This window comes from Heloderma suspectum, chromosome 8, assembly GCF_057233095.1.
Source record: "Heloderma suspectum isolate Gila_16-S chromosome 8, 16-S_ref, whole genome shotgun sequence".
In the NCBI taxonomy this organism is placed as follows: Eukaryota; Metazoa; Chordata; class Lepidosauria; order Squamata; family Helodermatidae; genus Heloderma; species Heloderma suspectum.
The window spans coordinates 38,378,032-38,399,783 of record NC_139465.1 but is presented as its reverse complement, the minus strand read 5'-3'; the positions used below and the strand labels follow the sequence as shown (position 1 = coordinate 38,399,783).

General features: G+C 43.2%; 1 protein-coding gene across 2 annotated transcripts in view; it reads right to left on the bottom strand.

The window, feature by feature from the left end:
• Positions 1 to 11,195: 11,195 nt before the first annotated feature.
• NFATC3 (nuclear factor of activated T cells 3) overlaps positions 11,196 to 21,752 on the bottom strand; it is a 76,896-nt gene continuing 66,339 nt past the window's right edge. Inside the window, exons 10-11 of one of the 2 annotated variants that reach the window (XM_084812009.1) lie at positions 13,959 to 15,122; positions 11,196 to 13,822 (exon numbers count right to left, since the gene is read on the bottom strand). In XM_084812009.1, coding sequence (XP_084668135.1) covers positions 15,001 to 15,122 — 122 coding nt within the window. In that variant the 3' untranslated portion in view covers positions 11,196 to 13,822; positions 13,959 to 15,000. Of the gene's footprint in view, positions 13,823 to 13,958; positions 21,655 to 21,752 lie in introns of those variants that run through there. The other variant, XM_084812010.1, reaches the window with a different exon arrangement.

The window sequence follows — 21,752 nt, the reverse complement described above, 5'->3', positions numbered from 1 at the left end:
TCGCAGGAGGAAAATGCCTGGTGCAGTGTAAACGGGGAGCAAATACCTCCTTCAAGCAGTGGTGCAGTCAGGGCTCAAGTCCAGGGGCCTGCAGCCGGGGGGGGGGGGTGAGCACCCAGACAGGGGCAGGTGATGAGGGCATCCAGGCAGCAGAAGCAAACCCCACTGGATTCCTGTAGTCATGATGGTGCTTTGATTTGAGTGAATTTAAAAAGCAAAGCCACATGTGCTCAGAGTATTCATTTTTAAAAATGGGGGTTGGCAAGCAGTTTTGTTGTTCTAACCCATTAGGACAGCGCAAGCACTTTTGAAGCATGTCATGGCAGTTGCGCAGCAGGGTGGGGGGAGAAAAATGTTGGTTGTCTTCCTCACAACTGAATATGAGTGGCTATCTAAAGCCCCCCCCCCCCACACCATTAAGTCCAGGGTCTAAAATTACCTAGCTGCACCGCTGCCCCCAAGGAAACTTTGGGGGACAAAAGGACTACAATTCCCACGGGGACGTCAGTTTCCAGGTTTCTAATCTCTTTGGTATCTCCCGCTAAGTGCACATGCCCCAAAGGAAAGACGAACCAGAACACAAATCTCATACAAGCAGTCTACTCCAATCTGGTGCCCTCCATATGTATTGGACTACAAATCCCATCATCCTCTAACACACATGGGCATTGGGCATGCAACCTTCCGAAAAATCCTGCTTGCCATGCTGTGTGTGGCAGAGATTAGATGTGCTCAAACAGAGCCCCTTAGGATCTCAGGAGCACAGCGGGCTTCAGAACAGATTTGTGATACTTCTTAGCATTGTATTCAAGATTGACACCCCACCTTTAGGCCAAAGGATCTACCAGCTAGCCTACCACAACACACACACACACCTACGCAACATCCTTGCTGCTCTGGCTAGTGGCAGAAGGTGGAACATCTTTACCCTGCCAGTGCTGCAGTGTTTTTTCTGTGGGGGGCGGGGGTGGGCAGAAAGGTACTTGCAGTCACATTTGGGAGGGCAGACATCCGGGGCCAGGTTGGTCTTTCTCTTCCATGTTCTAAGTGCCTGGGGGTGCATACAAAAAGTCCTCTGTGGCAGTGCATGCACCATCTTTTGTTCACCTAGACAAACCTCTCCAGGGGAAATCAGTTTTGCATATTGGCCAAAATCTGTGCCCCTCCCTGGAGCAATCTTTTAGCTATTTTAAGTTGTGCTTTTTGTTGTGTGTGTGTGTGTGTGTGTGTGTGTGTGTTTTAAAGGGAACAAATGTATATCGAATTGGATGAACATGCACACAGAAATTGAAAAAAAAAAAAGTAGGTAGCTGTGAAGAGACACTGATTTCATTATTTCCCATATTTCGGAGTTAGCCCTCCCTGTCCATGTACATATATCTATGCACCCGCACTCACAGGGTTATTATTTCTGAACAAGTTTGCAGAATTTCACCCAATAAGCCCTAACCACCCCACCGCAACCTAGCCCTACCCAATCTCTCTGATTACCGTACAAGTATGAAGTCAATGGATTAAATGCACTCTTTATGGTGTAGTAAGATGGGGTGGATAAATCTTTCTTGCTTTTTTGTCCGGGCATTTTATTTTATTGTGGGTTCCATTTGTCCTAATGCACGATACAGAAAGAAACTTAATGAATGCTTGGAAATGTACAAATGAGGCTTTTTGCTCCAGACCTGAAATAGTAATTTAATGGATGTTGCTAGCAGAAGAGTGGGAGAGGCTGGTCTGAGAGGTGTCAAGGGAGGACACGGAGAACGAAAAGTGCCTCTGCCAGCTTTTAATAGCTCTCTGATGAAGCTAAAGGTGAGACCAGCTCCTGCACAGAAGTCAGCAAGGGAGGAGGAGGAAGAAGAAAGGAGGCGGCCTGCTGACCAAGGTACCCCTTCCTAGTATGGAGAATAGTAAAACAGCTCCCATGTGTACTCCCAAGCAACTATGCTTTTATTTATTTCTCTCCCAGTGCACAGAATTCCTGGAGCTGTATGATACAACTTGCCTCTGTCTGTCTGCCTAGTATTTTGCACGGAAAGTGGTATCTGCTGCAGAATCTCATGACTCGTAGTGAACACAGAGAGCTGGTTTGCACATAATAAGAACATACGAACATGAGAAGACCCATGCTGGATCAGACCCAGGGTCCATCTAGTCCAGCATTCTCTTCACACAGTGGCTAACCGGCTGTCTACTGGGAGCCCACAAGCAGGACACAAGTGCAACAGCACTTCCTGCCCATGTTCCTCAGCAAGTGGTGCACATAGGCTCACTGCCTCTGGTCCTGGAGGTCATCAGGACTAGTAGCCATTGATAGCCTTTTCCTCCAGGGATTTGTCCAACCTGCTTTGAAAGCCATACAAATTGGTGGCCATCATCCTGTGGTAGCAAATTCCATAGTTTAACGATGTGCTGTCTGAAGAACTTCCTTTTATCTGTCCTGAACCTCCCACCAAGCAGCTTCATGGGATGACCCTGGGTTCTGGTATTTTTGAGAGAGGGAGAAAAATGTCTCTCCATCCACATTCTCCACACCATGCATAATTTTGTAGACCCTACCCTCCTTTTTTCTAAGCTAAACAATCCCAGCTGTTGTAACCTCCTCTCACAGGGGAGCTGCTCCAGCCCCTTGATCATTTTAGTTGCTCTTTTCTGCGCTTTTTACAGGTCTACAATATCTTTTTTTAGGTGCGATGACCAGAGTTGTACACAATATTCCAAGTGTGGCCACACCATAGATTTGTGAAGGGGCAGTATGATAGTGGCAGTTTTATTCTCAGCTCCTTTTCTAATTATGCCCAACGTGGAGTCTGCCTTTTTTTTTTACAGTGGCTGCACACGGGGTTGGCATCTTCATTGAGCTAGTCACCCATGCTAGCCCATAGTTTATGTGACCCATGTCTTGTTGCCCTTCTCAGGGTTTGTCTCGCAGATGATGTAACAAAGCACAGTTTTGTTTTTTCAATACCTGGGTTGTTTCCCTCCTCCTTCAGTTGCACCCTTCCTGTATCCCAAATGCCGTTGTGGTGCTGTAATGTAGACCAGTTGGTTATTTTTTACTGCTCCTGCCTGCCACCTGCGTAGCCTGGCAAAACAACCCATGGGTATGGGTTCACCCTTAAAAACAACCCATGGTTTAAACAGCCCAGTGTTCACAAACCAACAACAAACCATGGGTTGTCTTTCTGGGTTGTTCATGGTTAACAAGCAACGGTTTGTTAGTGTGGCCACATTTGCACAACAACCCATAATTTAACCCATGCGTTAAATGAACCGTGGGTTGGCATTATGTGTGAACCAGGTCAGAGTCAAAGTGGTATATCGTAAGGGCCCTGCTGGATGAGACTGAAAGTCTATCCAGCCCAGCATTCTGCTCCCACTTTGGCCAACCAAATGCCTATGACAAGCCTGCAACCATGTTCCCCAGCAACTAGTAACTGGCATTCAGAGGCATACTGCCTCTTATACTAGAGTAATATATAGCTGTCATGTTTAGCAACCATTGATAGCCTTATCCACCATGAATGTGCCTAATCCCCTTTTAAAGCCATCTGAGTTGATAGCCATCACTAAGCCCCGAGGTAGTAAATTCCCTAGTTTAACAATGCACTGTGTGAAGAAATCCCTCCTTGTCTGTCCCGAATCTCCTTCCGCTCAGCTTCATTAGATGACCCTGGGGTTCCGGTGTTACGAAACACAGAGAAAAACTTCTCCCACTCCACTTTTCCCCACCCCATGCAAAATTGTATACATCTTTATCATTTGTGTGGAAGTGTTCACACCAACCAAGTCACCAGCCCTCATGGTTGTGCGTATCTGTTGAAGGAGATACAAAGACCATAGAAAAGGAGGCGGGATGACTACACGAAAAGGAGAATCAGAGTTGGTCTTTTTCTGAAGATGTGCCACCAGCATCACCTGCCACCCCCTCAGGCTTCCCTGTTTCCTCTGATTTTAGCTGCAATCCAGAGAGCCAGTGTGGTGTAGTGGCTAGAGTTTTGGACTGGGAGCCTGGAGATCCAGATTCTAGTCCCCACTCAGCCATGGAGTGAGCCAGTTTGGGCCAGTTACTGGCTCGCAGCCCAACCTTACCTCACAGGGTTGTTGTGATGCTAAAATGGAGAGGAGGATTATGTATGCCACCTTGAGTTCCTTAAGGAGGAAAAAAGGTGGGATAGAAATGTAATTAATTAATTAATTAATTCCTCACAGCAGCTGGGGGACACACACATACATTTTACCAGCAGTGGTGGTTGGTGCCCACTGGGGCTGGTGAGGCAGGGGCGGGGCAGATACTCATTCTTCTTCTGAGATTGTCACGGAGAGGAGCAGAAGATCATGTGTGGCAATCAGCAGCGGCATGCATTGCACTGGAGCAGAAGTGCCTGGTTGTAGGGGGATTTTTTCTGCCACAAGCAGGTGGGAAAGAGGAAGAGGGTTGCTGCCCCATTCACCCCAAATATAGAGTCACCTTTGCCAGCAGCGATATTTTGTTCCTTGTTGTAATAAAAAGTATTTTGGGGAGGCTTGCTCTTCAAATGGCAACGAAGACCCATTAGCCTTACAAAAGAACTGCTCCTGGTGGAGAGGAAAACTGCTGGAACTGGTTTGTTGAGACGGATCTACCCAAATTTTGGGACTCTCTTTGGGGGCGAGGCTATGGGGATTGTCATGATGAACACCTGCACTTCAAAATTTACCACTATGTCTCTGTAAACTATGTGTGCAGCACTTGCCTGATGGAGTCCCTCTCATGAGATGAGTCCAAGATGACCTGCTCTGATCACTTGTTGTTTGCAGGTAGGAAGTGCAACCAAATACACACACACGCACACTTCACTCCCACCCATGCAAGTATGCCCTTGAGTATGCCCTCTAGTAGCTAGAGCTGAGGGATCAGAGCACAGACCCCGCAGGAAAAAGGCACCAGGTTTGGTCCCTGGGATCTCAAAGTAAAAGGATTCCAGGTAGCAAACGATGGGTGGGATGCCTCTGTGCCCGAGACCATAGAAGGCTGCACTCGCTCAGAGACAACACAACTGGGCTAGATGAAAAAAAAAAATAGTCTGCCCTGGTTTTAGGCTGCCTCCTGTGTAAACATTGCGGAACCTAGATGGACAGGTGCTATGCTTATTGGAAGCTGCAACTGCTGCTTCAGTGAGGCTCAGGTAAACTTTTGCGACACAGAGGGGGACATGCATGTGGCATACTCATAGAGTGCCTGTGCTGGGTTGGGGCAAAGAGCTGCCAGAAATAAAATTAAAAAACACTGATCTTGTTCAGTGGTATTGCTAATGGCCTGAGCCCCAAATCTATTTCCCAGGGCCCCAAATCTATTTCCCAGGGCCCAAAACCTATTCTCCAGAAGACTGAGTGTCCATTGGTCCCAGTGGAAAGCTTTTTCCCACCCCAGCTTAATCCCCCCCCCCCGAATGGCAAGTAAGCTTAGAAAAAACACTTCCATTAGAGCCAATGGAAATATTGGGCCCCAAATCTGAGAACCTAGCAACAGCCGCCCCTGCCCCCCAATCTTCTTCAACAGAGTGGTGGAGAATTCTTTTATCTAGCAAGGGAAATACAACCTCCTGTAGCTGTAAATGAAGATCTCTGGATCCAGCAATTTCGGGCTAGGATTAAAAAAAATACTATTTGCATAGACTAATTCTTTTAGGGCACAATCCTATGCATGTTTAGACAGAAAGAAGTCCTACAACTCCCAGCATTCCGAGCCAGCCCTTAGGCTGCAGTCCCATACATGTTTACCTGGGAGTAAGTGCCATTAAACTTCATAGGACTTACTTCCAAGTAGAAATGTATAGGATTGCACTGTCAATCTCTTTTATTTGGGGGCATGCTCCATCACTAAGAGAGGTTAAATTGGGAGAAATATGGGATAGGGTCTTGTCTGTAGCAGCACCCTGGCTGTGGAACTCTCTCCCAAATTAAAATGGTTCACACTGTTTTCAAATGGTTTTAGACCTGTTGTTTTGAAAATAAATGTTAACATTTTTAAATAGTTGCAAGTTTCAACTGGAAGTTACCTTAGGGACCCTATTTGGGCCAAAAGGAGACTCAGACATATATAAATATAAATAAATACATTCATATTTAATATTCCCATCAGCTAGCGCTGAGACTAAGAAAAGTGTGTGTGTGTGGGGAGGCAGGGGGTTGGCTGGAGAGGGGAGACAACAAAGAGTACCTACTCTGCCATGAAGCTCACTGGGTGACCCACACAGCATTGTTTAGATCAGCACGTTATATGTACAATATATACACACAGCGTACTTAATTATACATAAACTCAAAAAGAAACCTAACATGACCGCAGAGTATCTGGCTGGTGGAATTGTACTAATTTGCTAAAAGTTTGCAGCAAGCACTAGCAGCTTCACAAAACCTGGCCACCTGATCTGTGATCTGAGAATCCTGATCAGAAAGAGGAACAAAGAGAAAATTCACTTGATCTGCCTGGCATTTTTTGGAAAATACATGTAATAAAAGCACAAATTTCTCGATAAACCCCCCAATATAATAAAATTTGTTGTTGTGAGGATAAGGAAGAGATGAGGGGGGTCATGTACAGTGCCTTGGGCTTCTTGGGGGAAAAGGACAGGATATAAATGTAACAAATATATCAATCAATCAGCCAAGCCAGCTACTACCCTTCTACCTCCTGGCCCACCCCGAGGAGGCAGCCTTACTCTCTTTCTCTTGGCACTTATAATGTGCTGCTTTGCCTACTCAGGATGATGGGAATTGTAGTCCAACACATCTGGAGGGCACCCAGCCTTCCCCAGCCATTGGAGAAGGCTGGATTACAAGGTCTTCCTAATTCAACAATGGGGTTGGGTGTGCAGATGGGAAATGGTTCTTCCTTCCTGTATGTGCACCTTGGATCTCCTCGCCCAGAACAGCAGGTAGCGGTAGACCCAATTTTGACATGCCCTGCCCCAATTTCCACTGTGACGCCATCACCTAATTAATATTAGCACAGCTAATTTGAGCTTGAGAAGATGCCAAGTGGAACAAGATTGCCAACAGAAAAACAAGCCAGCCAACCAACCCCCAAATTGCACAGAAAATTGCGCTGTTCTGAGTGGATGCCAATATCATGCAGCAACATCCATAGGAAGCTGCCTTATACTGAATCAGACCATGGGTCTATCTACTGCAGTACTGCAGACCTTAACTGGCGGCAGCTCTCCAGGGTTTCAGGCAGGGGTTGTTCCTGCCCTACCTGGAGACGCCAGGGATTGAACCTGGGACCTGCGGCATGAAAAGCAGGGGCTCACCATTGACCCCGTGGCCCCTCACAAAAGGTGGTCCCCTGAGCAGGCACCAACATCACTTGGGTACAAAGTGGTCAAGGCGCTGAACTGCAGACCGGAAGGTCGGCAGGACAGCAGTTCGAGACCCGAGTGCTGCGTGACAGAGTGAGCTCCCGTCTTCAGTCCCAGCTCCTGCCAACCTAGCAGTTCGAAAGCAAGAAATTGCAAGTAGATAAATAGGTACCGCTTCGGCGGGAAAGGTAACAGCGTTCCGTGCACCTCAGTGTTCAGTCATGCCGGCCACATGACCACGGAAGCGTCTTCGGACAGCGCTGGCTCTTCGGAGCACCACACCCTAGAGTCGGACACGACTGGTTGGGGACACCTTTACTTTTTTTTTTTACCTGCCAAAAAACTGCAGGAAGTTTTGTGAAGATCTTCTAACCCAAGGATTGAAGGTGGGGTTTAGTTCCTTTAAAAGAGTTATTGCCTTTTTAAAAATGCAGATTACGTAGTCCCTCTGTAGGGGTGGTGGAAGGGGTTTGCCATGAAAAGATGTAATAATGGGCCTCGCCTCATGGCTTAATACAGATTCACTTCAGGTCATTAATTGGGGAAAATATTTTTTTATTCAGCAGGGGTACAAATCGAGGGCACATTTCCTATTGATGTTGTTTTGGTTCTGCTGTAATGGGCATTTCAAAAGACTCTTAAAGATGACCTTCCCTTCTAGCACTGAGGCCAGTTGTATTAAATTAATGAGAACCTTTTCATCTCCGTGTGTATACCATTTATTGATACCGTGAGGTTTACATAGTGCTTTTAGGAGGTTCTGTTTCACGGTGGCTTCGCACTAGCTGAAAGGCACTTCCACTTTTGCATGGTGGGTGCGCTGGTTTCTGCTGATCCCTCCCTCTCTCCCTCCTGCACTCTTCTGCACCAGATCCTATACTGCTCAAAGGTCCCCAAGCTTCAGGAGCAGCTGAGAGCACATGGGGGGGGGGGCACTCTAGGGCACCCTGCCTTGTGAGAGTGAAGATGTTCTCCACCAGTGCAACACATCACCATCGGATACAACCTAGGGCATTTAAAAGCACATTACAAACCATCTGGTAAGGTAGCTCGCTATTATTCCCATATTGCACACAGGAGGCTGAGGCCAAGAGTTAGCGGCTTTGGGTCAGGCCTGTAGCTAGAAATGGAAGCTTCTCTCTTAAAAGCAGTTGTTTGGGGTGATTTTCATTAGGGCTACTACAGGAGTGGGGGGCAAGAGTAGGTTAACCCCCCCCCACTTCCCTGCATGCCACGATTCCTATCCTGATCCGCTGCTGTATACAATCCACTTAGCTCAGGGGTGCAGAACCTCTTTCAGCTTGAGGGCCAGATTCTGTTTCAGAGACGCTCTCGGGGGCCACATTTCAACCTTTTAGAGCATGTGTGTGTGTGTGGGGGGGAATAGCACCAAAGCCAGGAAACCACATGATTGGGGAAAGTGTGTGGGGCCAGGGAAACAGGTATGAATTTCTGGGGAATCCCAGAAGACCGGATATGGCCCTCTGGCTCTTAGTTCTGCACCCCTGGCTTAACTCCATGGTGCCAGAGAGATGCAAAGTTTTTTCCCAGTGGAGGCAGACTAGTGAATCTACCTAGATAGCATATGAAAGGCAAAGTGCTTCCATCACAACTCTTCATCTTCAAGGTGATGGTGCCGAGAATGAGTTATGGGCTAATTGCCCCCACCCCCATGTCACACAGCAAAGGTGTGAAATGGGGGTTAAGTGGCATCTCCCATTCCTTGGGGAATGTGAGCCATTTATGGCACTTCCCAGCCTCATCCACTTCAAGCCCCAGCTGATCATACAGAAAAGCCCAGTCTAAGCAGCAAATTACCCTTCCGTAATCCATCCCCGGTTTCAGGGTTGCATTCTAATTATCTCTTAATTACATGGCAAGAATGCGGAGCAGGGTTCAAGCCTCCCAAACTATATTTAGAAAGCCTCAGACATCACTGCTTAATATGAAATACTGGCAGGCCCTTCCAGTCCCCGCTATTTATAGTGCAAGAGCCATACATAAAGACAGAGGCGCCATCAAGGAGACTAATCCTGAATTGGTCAGGGGGCTCTTGCTAGGGCACGGGATTTGGATCCTTGCTTTTTCCTCTCATGCACAAGGAGGCAAATACTACCAACCTCAAGGGATCTGGAATGTGCAAACCTATCTGCAAGTTAACACCTTAGTAGTACAGGCACATGATCCATCACTAGGTGGCTGTAGCTTTGGGGGATTATCAACATACTCTTCATCTTGCCCTATATTGTTTGCTTGACTAGCTGTGACTTGCTGAAATCTCGAGTACAAGAATTTTGCTGCCCAGCTAGCTGGGATCCTTTTAAAACAAAGATGTCAGAAAGGAACCCAATGCCTTCTGCATGAAAAACAAATACACTATCATTGAACTATGGCCTTTCATTAAAGGATTATAGAGGGGTGAATATTCATTAGGCTATGCAGCTGGAGAGGAAGGTGAGATGGTAAATTTATCTTTACTAGCCCACGTGGGACCAATCACCATGACAGATTAAAGCAAAGTCTTGTGGGACCCACCACTTGCGCAACGGGAACTAGCGCTTTCCAAAGGTGACCCCAGAAATGAGGGGAAATACTCATTTCTGAATTGGGACAGGTCAGCAGGGCCTGAAATGCCTTGGAAATGAGTGCTATGCTTTTTTCTGATTGCTGCAGGATACTGCCTATCATTATAGTTATAGCATAAGCTTTTATGGACCAGAGTCCACTTCATCAGAAGTATGAACTGTTATCTTCAGTTGGCAGGACTACACACACACAGGTGTAGGAAGAAAGTTGTAATAAGTGGAGTCAAATAGTAATAAATTAAAGCTTAAATGTTTGCACAGTGACCATTCACAAAAGCAGCAGTTGGTGAAAACAGTCACCCTGTAGTAGTAGGATGGGAAACCATTGTCCTTATTCATGCCCAAACAAGTTGAAACTAAACTTCATCCCTAGCTCCAATTCAGCTGTTTCATGCTGGAACCTTCCACTGAAATTCCTATAGGAGAATGGCAATGTTCAAGTGCCAAGAGAGATTTAATCCAGAAGACTTCATTTTTGTTGCAACGGAAGTCCATTTCAGACAGAGCACCACACATTGGGGGGGAGGGGGAAAAAGTGCAAAACCACACCTGCTGCCTGTGCCATCAGGCTCCCCGCCCCCCAATGATTCAGAACACTGATTATACCATGAAACCGGTACTGAAAGACAAAACTCAACCGGGATCATCTTTTTCAATGCCCATTAGCTTTTTGAGCATTTGTAGCAAATGCCCACAGCACCAATCTCAAAGGCATTCCAAGGAAATCATACCCATCCTCTGAGGTGTCAATTCTGTGGCAGGATCCATGACTGGCCTCTGCCCATATGGTTGGGTAATTTTAAATGTTGCCACAGCTTATGGAAAAACAGCCTGGAGTGCTGTATAAAGGGCACCACATTCAAGTTGCTGTGGAATGGATACTTATTTGGATACTTGGTCTCCTTTTGTTGAAGTTTATATATAATTCTTAGAAAGCCGTATTTTTTTATTTATATACACACACACTTCACATGCATGCAAATTTATGCAGTTACATATTTTTCTTTTCCTTTGTTTTGTTGAAATTTTACAATAAAAATTCATTTTTAAAAAGCTGCTGTGGAATAAACCACCCCATCATCTCTACAAGTCTCTGAGGCAAATTTGAAATCTTCCAAGCACCAAGAAGGTCATGAGAAAAGTCTCATTCCCTCATACAAAACATGCCAGAGCAGGCAAAGGTCTCCCAAAATAGTATGCACAGTTAAATGAGGACACACTTGTATGCATTTTCTTGTTTATTTCAACACTATGATTCAAGAGCCTAAAACACATTTTTCCCTTTGTATTTCTGCATATAGCACTGCAATCATAACTTACAAAAGGTTTAATACACAAAATGTACATGAAATTACAATACAAGGCTCTGTAAACATCTAGAATGTAACCTTTAGTCTTAAATCATTATTGTCCCACATAGTTAAATATAAAACTTCAATTTGAACAATCTCCAAACCTTAAGGAATGACATTCATTCTGTGTATCAAAAATAGAGTTTTCCAAGATTTGTTTGCATCCAAACAAATGTTGTCGTTGTCTTCTTTAATCTTTGGTTTATAAAGGATGGCAGTTCCATTTTTCTGATGAACAGTTTATTACAATGAGTGCCAGATTGTGGTCAAACTTTGGTAAAACCAAAACTACTTTTAGAGCCCATGTCAAATGGGCCATTGACTGCCCCCTCATTTGATATACAAAAGCCTCCAATCTTTCTGCAAAAGATGTTACTTTATTAATGCTTCCCATCATATTTTTTAAAAATTGGACACCAGCATAGAAAGCAATTGTCAATTCGGAGGCAAGAGAGGCTAGCAAGGTAGATGCCAGTCACAGGCTGCTGCTGAAAATTGTAAGTTGCATAGTCCAATGGAGATCGTGTGCTTTTATATCCACTACGTTACACAAGATTAACAGTCTTATCTATAGCATCACACAAGCAAAAAAATAAAATTAAGACCCTTGTACTGAAGCTTTTACAAGGCAAATACAACCATTTTAGTACCCAAAGTCTATATTTTTGTTTTAAATAGGAAAGCATTTCTACATCTACAGGCATCAAGGTATTTAAAGGCATCAGAAGATTTTGTGAACAATTCACCAACTCCACTGCTGCAAAATCTCCATTTTTTCCAGTAGGCATTTACAAGGGGCTCCTATGCAAATCTTGCTGAAATGGAGAGAGGCTGTGACTCTGCAGTACTAGGTGGATTGCTCACTTAGTGCATAGCAACTTGGGATTGCTTGGGTTCCCGCATTTTAGATACAATATAAATCCAAACTACTCAAGAAGACCTAGAAGGGAGAAGAGACTGTACCATGCACCACCAAGGAGCATAAAATCCCACAGAGTGCAGAAAGCTCTGAAACATGAAATCTCCCTGCAACCACTGGTTACTGCAGACCCATTATAAGGAGTGAAAACTGTAATACAGCCACCATCACAAAGTATACATTACAGGCTTCAGCTATTTAAAAAGGAGCGAAGTGCTACAGTGTAACTAGCCATACTTCAGCTTCTTTTAAAACTGTCTGAACTCAGTGAACAGAAGACAGATTTACTTGCAAAGAAACACTAGAGAGAAACTACCTTCTCCAAATGACAGAACTGCCCCCTTTGGTTTACTGATATTTATGCATGGTAATCTAGTACTCACAGAACAAATGAGAATGTTACATATCTCAGGAGCAAATGCAGGTCTGCTGGGGACAAGGGACCGGGGGGAGGGGGGGAGGAATAACACTGCACCAATTTAGGAGATACCCAAATGTGATATCCACCTGATTACAACATTCAAGATAGCAGCTCATCTGAAGGCAGATTCCTTTCCTGCTCTTAAAATGTGGACTCTAACAAAAAAAACCCGATATATTAGTTTGGATGGTCATCTAATATTATCATGCTTAAATATTAATTCTAAACTTTACTGGAATTGTTTTGTTGTTCTTGAAAAGGACGGGCAAAGTTTTCTGCTGAAGCTGAAAAAACACACCTGAATAGGCTATATTTCATTTTTACAATAGGGCAGTATGTAACTTGAAGACCAAAATGGTCTCTTCACAGGAGAGGAGACTGCTTAAAACTCACTGGGCTTCCTATTCATGTTTCCTGGAAAGTTCCCAAGACAGGCATTTCAACTTCTGTCAGGAGGCTGATGATAACATGTGAGTAAAGAGCCCACCTTGCTGCTAACCATTTATCCAAGGAATCAAAACTTCAGATGCACTTAAGACTTACAATGCAATGTAAATGAGCTTAAAAAAATAGGAGAAAAGTCGGTTTTATCTTATGCCCGTGGCTTTAAAAAATATTTTTAATGTTGATTCCAATCTGGAGCCTCCCATTTTATTTGGTCAGCCAAAGCTGAATAAGCTTGATTTTCAGTTTTAGTAGAAACATTATCTATACACAGACCAACAGAAATCAACTTTATCTATTGGGCATTCTCATCTGAAATGTTTGGATTCCATATCAGCCAAATTCTGTAATCAGACAAGCCTATAGAAGTTATACCATTGTATGAAATACAAACAAGAAATGGTGTCACTTGGCAGTTTCAGTCCCATTCTTAATTTTTTTTAAAATTCAGATTGGCCTGACAATTCAAAGGCAAAGCGTAATCATTATTCCTTGATAGTGTGGGCTACAGGAGTTGCAAAAGGGCACAGACCCCATTATTTTCAATGGAGCTTGCACAAGAGTTCATGGTAGACAGTGCCCCTGATCAGTGCCAACTACAGTAAGCCGCCTTTGTTAGCAGTGTTAAGCACCTCTGTTGCAGCATGAAGGCTTCAAAAACTGTTCAAAGTCTGAAATATGTTCCACTATTTTATCAAAATGTTACATTCCTTTTACTATATACTGGGACTACATAAAACAGGGGTGGGCAACTTGTGGCCCTCCAGATGTTCTGGCCTACAACTCCCAATAGCCTTCACACCATAGCAAATGGTGAGGAACTATGGGAGTTGTAGGCCAAAAGATCTGGAGGGCCACAAGTTACCCACCCGTCTTAGAGGATGAACTCCTGTGAACAGAAGTGCTACAATGCCATAACATATTTTAGAAGCTAATTTTAGTAACAAGAGATATAAATCAGATTTACCTAACAGAAAAAAACCTAGCTGAGAGATTTCAAGACAGTGGGGATAACCCTTGCTTAAAACAGTTCTGACCAAAAGGTCTCCTTATAAAGTATGGCTTTTTTATATATCCAAAAATCTTAATTGCCATCTTAAAAATGAGCATTCATAGAAATTGTTCTGAACAAGTAAAGCTGCTTCTGTTAAAAGGGGCCCGTGCTAGCATGGGGTATAAAGTTATAAAAGATAGATTTTGGAATGTCATTTCTATCCCAATATTTCCATGGTGGAATGGTCTCTTTGCAGACTACCAAAGGTTTCAATGCATGAAAGACACAGACCGACATTTGGCTTTGCTTCCTAAAAATCCAAAGAAAATGCTAATAATCTTCTATACACAAGACTTCCAAAGGCATTGGCTTAAGATGACAGGTACATTTGTGCCTCTGGAAGATTTCATTATAAAAAAGTTCTCTTTTAAACAATATAAGCTTAAAGGCTCTTCAAAAAGACCTCCCGCCCAAAGGTATACAAATGTATATTACAATCCTAATATCTCTTCTAAGGAAAAGCAGCATATGAAGATGTGTATTTCTTAAAAAACTCCCCACATTCATTACTGTGCATATTGAGAGCAAAACTAAATTTCTCCATACAATTAAGCACTTAATATAAAAGAATTCTATTAAATGCACAAAACAAGCAAAGCTCATTGGTATTTTTTTCAAGGTTAAAGTAGCTTGTGCCGTTTCTTTGTGTCCATTTTTACAAAGAATTTTTACAGCATCCTAAAAAGCGAAAATCAGTCTGCTCTGTCCCTAAATTAGACGTGTAACCCCTTCCCATTCTCCCAGAACAGCTCTGCAAGGATCCACTGTTCCAGATCATCAAGGCCACAAAGTCGAAAGCACAGTACATCTAAAGAGGGGATGAAGCATTATTCAGAGAAAAGTGCGAAGTTTTCTGGATCACTTAAGTCATAACCTTAGTTGCTGCTAAACTCCATCCGATATTCCTGCCTCCAAAGATGCAGAGCATGTATGTGGAGAATGGATGGCTACGCCTGCTCCATGGGACACGGAGATCTGCGACATGTCTCTTCCTATTATTTCATTCACTAAAGTGGAAGAGAGGGAAAGGATTAATGTATTTTTATAGTTTTCATAAATATTTTCTCAGCAGCACATTCTAGAGCTCTCCATATAGGTCGATACTTATACCATGTCATATTAAATGAAGTTACAACTCTTCAGGCTTAATGATCCCTAAGATACAAGGCTTTTAAACACGCACAGTGAAACTAGGTTTCTAAATATCCTAGAGGAGCTGGAGAACACACCTTTTTTGGCAGACTACAGTAGAATTTAAGACAGTTTACCCCACTCCTCAAACTACAGGGCTCCCAGAGTACCTTACCCCCCAAAATCAACAAGAAATCAGTAAAACAAGAGCAGTCATTTTATGATAAAAACAGCATTAAACAGAGGTTTCCACCTGATGCCAAAAATAAAAATAGACTCAGTGCCAAATGAGCATCCCAAGGTTGGGGTGCTACAGCTGACAAAGCTCTATGTGTGATTACCACCCCGCCTCACTGTGAGAGCTGTGATCTATATTCTCAGTTTCGGTTAGCAATATAGCTGCTGTACTTTACACTAACTTGCAGTTTAGAGGCAGCCCCACAATGTGTTTTGCACTTGCTAGCTTTTTGTTTTAGCTTACCCTCATTCTATTCACTGCGTAAAATAAATACACAGCTGAGCTCTGAAGAGGTGGCAATCCTCTCTCCAGCTGCAACGCCCGATGTCATGAGGCAATAGCCATCAGATGAGGAGGACCACACAGTAGGACATTCTGGGCACTGCTGACCTCTCAAAAAAGATATAGACAACACTCCAGCAGTCTAAGGTACACTTGGGCTTCACTGGATTTCTCAGCTGCAGCACGTTACTACATTCCCTACCCTAAAAGCTCTTCCATTCTGTCTACTTGTCACTGACTCCAAGCATAGTGATTTTGGCAATACTTAATAGGAAGAGCCTGCCACTGCTGTGAGGTGCCTTCAAAAAACCCTCAAGGGACTGAGAGCTTCAAGATCTTAAGAGTGCCAGGTCTAAATATGCCAAGATCAGGATTTAGTACAGATCTGTTTCTCTTCTTAGTTCCTTATGCCTGGCCTTTTCTACTGGACCATGAGCTAATTATTTCTTATTCTGCTTCCATGTTAGCTAAAAATCTCCACTTTTAAAATCTTCCTGCAGAGGTATGTTATTTCTCAGCTGAGACTCACAACATGCCCATACACAGAGGATGTCTTGGAGATGCTCACTGTAATTACATAGCAACGACTTGATTTTAAATTTTGGATGTTTTAAAACCCCAAGTGCCTTGGGGCCAGGGTATCTAAGAGACCACCTCCTCTTGTATGAACCTGCTAGGAACCCAAGTTCTTTATCTGAGGCCCTGTTATGTGTCCCACTTCCTGGAGAGGTGAAGCTGATGGGGACCCAAGACAGACCCTTCTGTTTAGCAGCACCCTGGTTATGGAACTCTCTTTCCTAGTAGGTCAAGTTGGCTCCCTTGGCCTTTAGTCACCTGGTAAAAACTATGCTGTTCTGCAAAGCTTTTACATATTAAGTCTGCTCTTTAATTTTAGAAGGTTCCCCTGTTTTACTGCTATGTATTCTATCAGTGTTGTTTTCATTTTTGCAGTTAATGTTCACCTCCTTGCAGGGATAAAATCACACAAATGTATATATTACTATTAAGTGCCTGTGAAAATCTACAGGCAGGAGGGAGGTAAGCAGACAGTCTCCTCTTCTCCTCCATTATCCCCACTCCTGCCCTCCAACCCTTCTCCCTTTCAGCACTTACTCTTCCCTACACTCTGCTTCATCATGTGTTTGGCTTTGCTCTGAAAACCAGTATACATATATATCACTGGAACTTATTCTATTATAAAAGAGGAGCAAGTGTCTCCACATAAATTTAGATGCACAAAATGGGTGTGGACAGCATTCTGCACTCTCTACCAACCATAGTTGCCACGAATTGGCTGAGTGTGTCAGTATTTGTTCTTTCCTTAGCCCTAGGGTATTTCTAGATCAGGCTTTTATTGTGCAGCGACCATGCCTCAAACAGGGAATTTTATGGAGGTCCAGATGATGTCACCTTCCATTTGTAACCCTCCTGTGTTTTCTCACTGCTTCTTCTGCCTTTTCTTACCACAAAAAAACCATTAAGGGGGGAAAGATGCTGCACAGTGTCCTTTGATTGTTAGTGCTAGGAGCCGATCATCTGGAAGCATCCCTAAACTCTGCAGCCTGTGCCAAATCTGCCAGGCTAGGAAATAGTTTGGGGAGTATGGATGAAGCCAGTTTAGCGGAAAATAAAATGTTTAAGAGCCTACAAACTTTAATTATAAAGCACTGAGGAATTTTTAAAGTACTAAGCATATAACATGAAAGATTTTGTCAAAACACATTCAAACCAGTCAAAATGCAGTTCTTTCAGTCATAACTGAAGGCCTTGTGTAAAGCTAATAACGCACTTTGCTTCAGAGAATGACTGTCACATTCTGAAATTACAAGCTGATTAGTTAACAAGTCAATCTATTGATAAGTGACATCAGATTGTATATATTTTGCAAATTTATTCTTTATTTCAAGTTTTACTATGCATTTTTCATGCTGGTTTTGATGCCTTAGTACAGAAATAGAATAGTCTCAGCCTGCAATACCACCGAATTACAAATGATATGTTGCCCTTGGATGTGCTGCAAGCTATTGAGTACAATTGCTGTACAAGTCAACAGCTGCAGCTGCTCGTTAACTGTTAAATTTTTGATGAACAGCCCAAACAAGGCAACAATTGACTCGAAAACCATACATTCGATTGTTATGAAACTTTCAGGATTTGTTCTACCTCTATCTGGGATGGTTTTAGGCATAGTGAAAATTTTGTCCCCCATCTTGAAACAAAATGGCAGCCTATCAACATTTGTAAAGATATACTGCTTCAATACCATTTGATCAATTTCAACCAAATCTCTCATCCTGATTCAGCACTGCAGTGAGCAGATTTTAACCATATAACATTCGTGCTTTTGACATTTTTTTAAAAAACAAGCACCAAATATTGAAAAAGAAACCCATGTTGAAGTATGAAAAAATAACAAGCACAGTTTGAAGCCAGGGAAGATTATTAGGCCAAGTTATAGGGGCAGGTCCATCTAAGGGGATGGAGTGGACAGACCCTTCCCTCAGTGGGCTATAGGGGTGGACCATCGCAGGAACCATGTCTAGGTGTGCCAACAGGCATGCCTTCACTATGCTGGGCCAGGCACAATGGGTCCAACTGTGACAGCTGTGTAAGTCTGCTTGAAGGCTTCTCTGTATCAAACTAAGGGCAATTCCAGCCCATGCAAAGTTGGGTCCATTTGTGCGCACGTGCACGCATATATATATATTTATATATATGGAATTAGATTGCTTCTGCCCTCCAGCTGTGAGATTTAGATTATGCTTAGTGAGTTGGATCCATTAGAGAAGGTCCATTGAAATCAATAGTACTTATGTTAGTTATGACTAACTTAAGTCCCATTTATTTCAATAGGCCTACTTACACATCCTTCCCCTTCAATACTCCATCTGGTCTCTAGGCCTAGAGTTCATTTAAATGATCAGTTTAAACATACTAACACATTTCTTAACATCTTAGCAGTTTAGCCAACAGGTAGGGACATCCCAAGCTCTCACAACCAGCACATAGACGTTTCAGTGTGCAGACTGGGTTTACATGTTCCCCACCTCCACTTTGTTGCATGTACTCAAGTTGGGGAGCTAATTTTCTCCACTTCTTCAAATGTTTTGTTCTGATCCCTTACTCATCTTGATGACCATAGTAAATGCCCTTAAAACAGGGGTGGGCAACTTTATGGGGCCCAGGGGCCAATTTCCAACATCACCCCGGACCTGCCTGGGCACCCAGGCATCGTGGCACTGGCAAAGGAACTGGCCGTTTGCTGCCAAATTTCATAGGCGTGACACAACAGAGGCTAAAAGGGGGCAAATGTAACTTGTTTTAAAGCTACATTTGGCCCCTTTCAGTCTGTTGCATTCCACCACTGACATTCACAGCAAACCACTGATTGCTTTGCCACCACTGACGCAGGCCCAATCCTGTTGCCCAACCCTGCCCAAAGCAATTCAGAGTTCGTGTTTGACTTGTAAGATAGATATATAGAATAAATTTTGGATGAATGACACTAGAGGTGCTGAAGTCCTATATAAATCACTATGGTGTTTTCAGTTGGCTCTTCAAATAATTGGATTAAATTTGTATTTTACAAACCTTTACATTGAATGATGCCAAAAATAAGGAAAGATATGGCTAGTATCAAGTCATAGGATAAATCATTAGGGAAAATGCTGTATTGCTAATATGATCTGCCTCTAAAACATGTATGCGACAGATTCCGGAGCACCACTGTTCACTTTCAGTCTGATCTGGAAGGGTTACATCCCTCTTGCATTGTCTCAATATTTTTACAGCAACTAGTGCTGGCAAGCTAATCTGTTTCAAGGTACCCAGGGGAAAACACACACACACACACACACACACACATCACACAAAGTTGGCTGCAGTCCTACAGATACTCTTACTAGGAAGTAAGTACAATTTATATCAATGGCCTTATTTCTGAATGGATCATTAGAATAGTTATTGCAAAGGAGGGCCCAGTGTTCACTGCAACAGAATGTGGCGACAGTTTATCTGATAAATATTGTACTGATAGAAGCATCAGTTAGGAAGAACTCATTGTTATAACTCCATTATAGTGTTTTATTTCTTGTTCTCTTTATAGAAGTATCCTCAATTTCATAAACTTCTAGGCTGCATGTATTTTATACAAGATATTCCAGAGACAGAGGCTTTGAGAGGAAGAAAAGTAAAATGGGAATCCTGTTTACATGTAGCTTGAGAACTTGGAATTACAGACTACTTGATTACCTGCTGACCATTTGGAAATTATTTTGGGGCAGTATAGCTGTTAAGCACAACAGGTGGCAAGTGACATTTGATAAAGTTGCTGGAACGATCTGCTTTGCCTTTTGATCTTTGAAGTTGAAGTATATTGGCAAGCTACACAAACTTGCTTTCAAACTGTAGAACCTCTCTGCAAACACAACTGAATCATACAATAGTTGGGCTGTTGTGCGCATGTATGTAATCAATTAGAAATGGCTAATTTCTGGACTGAAAAAAATCACAGATGTTCTAGTGAAAAGGGAACAAAGTCAAGCAATTGCGGTATTCATATTTAAATGTTAACATATTAAAGCGAAACAGAGCTGAGCACAGAATAATTTACATTTCAGAAAGCCAATGTTTTGGGGAGGAAACCTAGATAAAATGCCAACACAAGACTTTTTGGTTACATTACTTCTGAATTAAGAACACAGAAAATAAATGCACCAGCCACATCTGGATTCTAATGTAACCAACACTCTAAAAATCAGGGATAGGCAGAAAGTAGATCTCCAGACTTCCAACTCCCAGCATTCCTGACCATTGGCCATGCTGGCAGAGGCTTCTAGCAGTTGAAGTCCCAAAAATCTGGAGATCTACCTTCTGCCTACCCCTGCTCTAAACAGCCAAGAGTGTTCCCAAGTGAAATGCAAACAGAGAAATTAACTAATTTAGTTCTAGTCACAGGTTACTTGGGTGTGTATGGCATGTCTATGTTGAGTGGGGTTGTTTGTAAAGGAACCCCAATGTATGCATGGCAGAATGGATGTTGGAAGCCGGAGACATGACGCTGGGGCAGGGCCTACTCCTGATTCAGCATGGAAATGCCCTACACCCAAGCTCTTAGGAGTTCCACTGTACCATTACTAATCACATGAGAGCCAGTACGGTGCAGTGGTTACGGGGTTGGAATGTGACACTGGAGACCCAGGTTCAAGTCCCCACTTGGCCACGGAGCTCACTGGGTCTCTGGGCCAGTTACTGAGCCTAACCTACCTCACAGGGTTGTTTTGAGGATAAAATGGAAAGGAGGAGGATCACGTATGCTGCCTTGGCCTCCTTGGATAAAAGGCAACATATAAATGCAACAAATAATAAATGAATAAGATACATATTCTTCTGGGATTAAATGCCTTTGTTAGGAGCTTATGATACCTCCTTGTAAAAGTCTCCAATATTGAAATTATGTTCTCCATTCACAACTTCTATCCCCATGGAATTACAACAGAGCTTCAAAGGTCAATGTTAATCCAAAAATGGATAAAATTACTGTATTGCATTTATCAGCGAACATTTCCGCCCAGCTATTAAGCTGTATTAGTTTCAGGTAGTTTTTCCTAACATTTAAACACACCTTAAATCGGTTTAAGCCAGGAGTAGGAAAGCTAGCACCCTCCAGATTTGTTTGGACTACAATTCCCATCAGCCCCAGCCCAAATGGTCAATTGTCAGTGGTTATGGGAGTTGTAGTCCAAAACATCTGAAGGGCACCAGGTTGCCTACCCCTGATTTAAACAATGCTTTTCTATGGCGTTCAGCAAGACCAGAAAATGCCAAGACTCTTAATAGCTGCCGATGAGACACTTGATGCCATACAATATATGGCAGCCTTCCCCAACCTGGTGCCCTCCAGATGTGTTGGAGTGCAACTCCCATAATTCCCAGCCAGCATGGCCATTGGCCAGAGTGGCTGGGAATTGTGGGAGTTGCAGTCTAA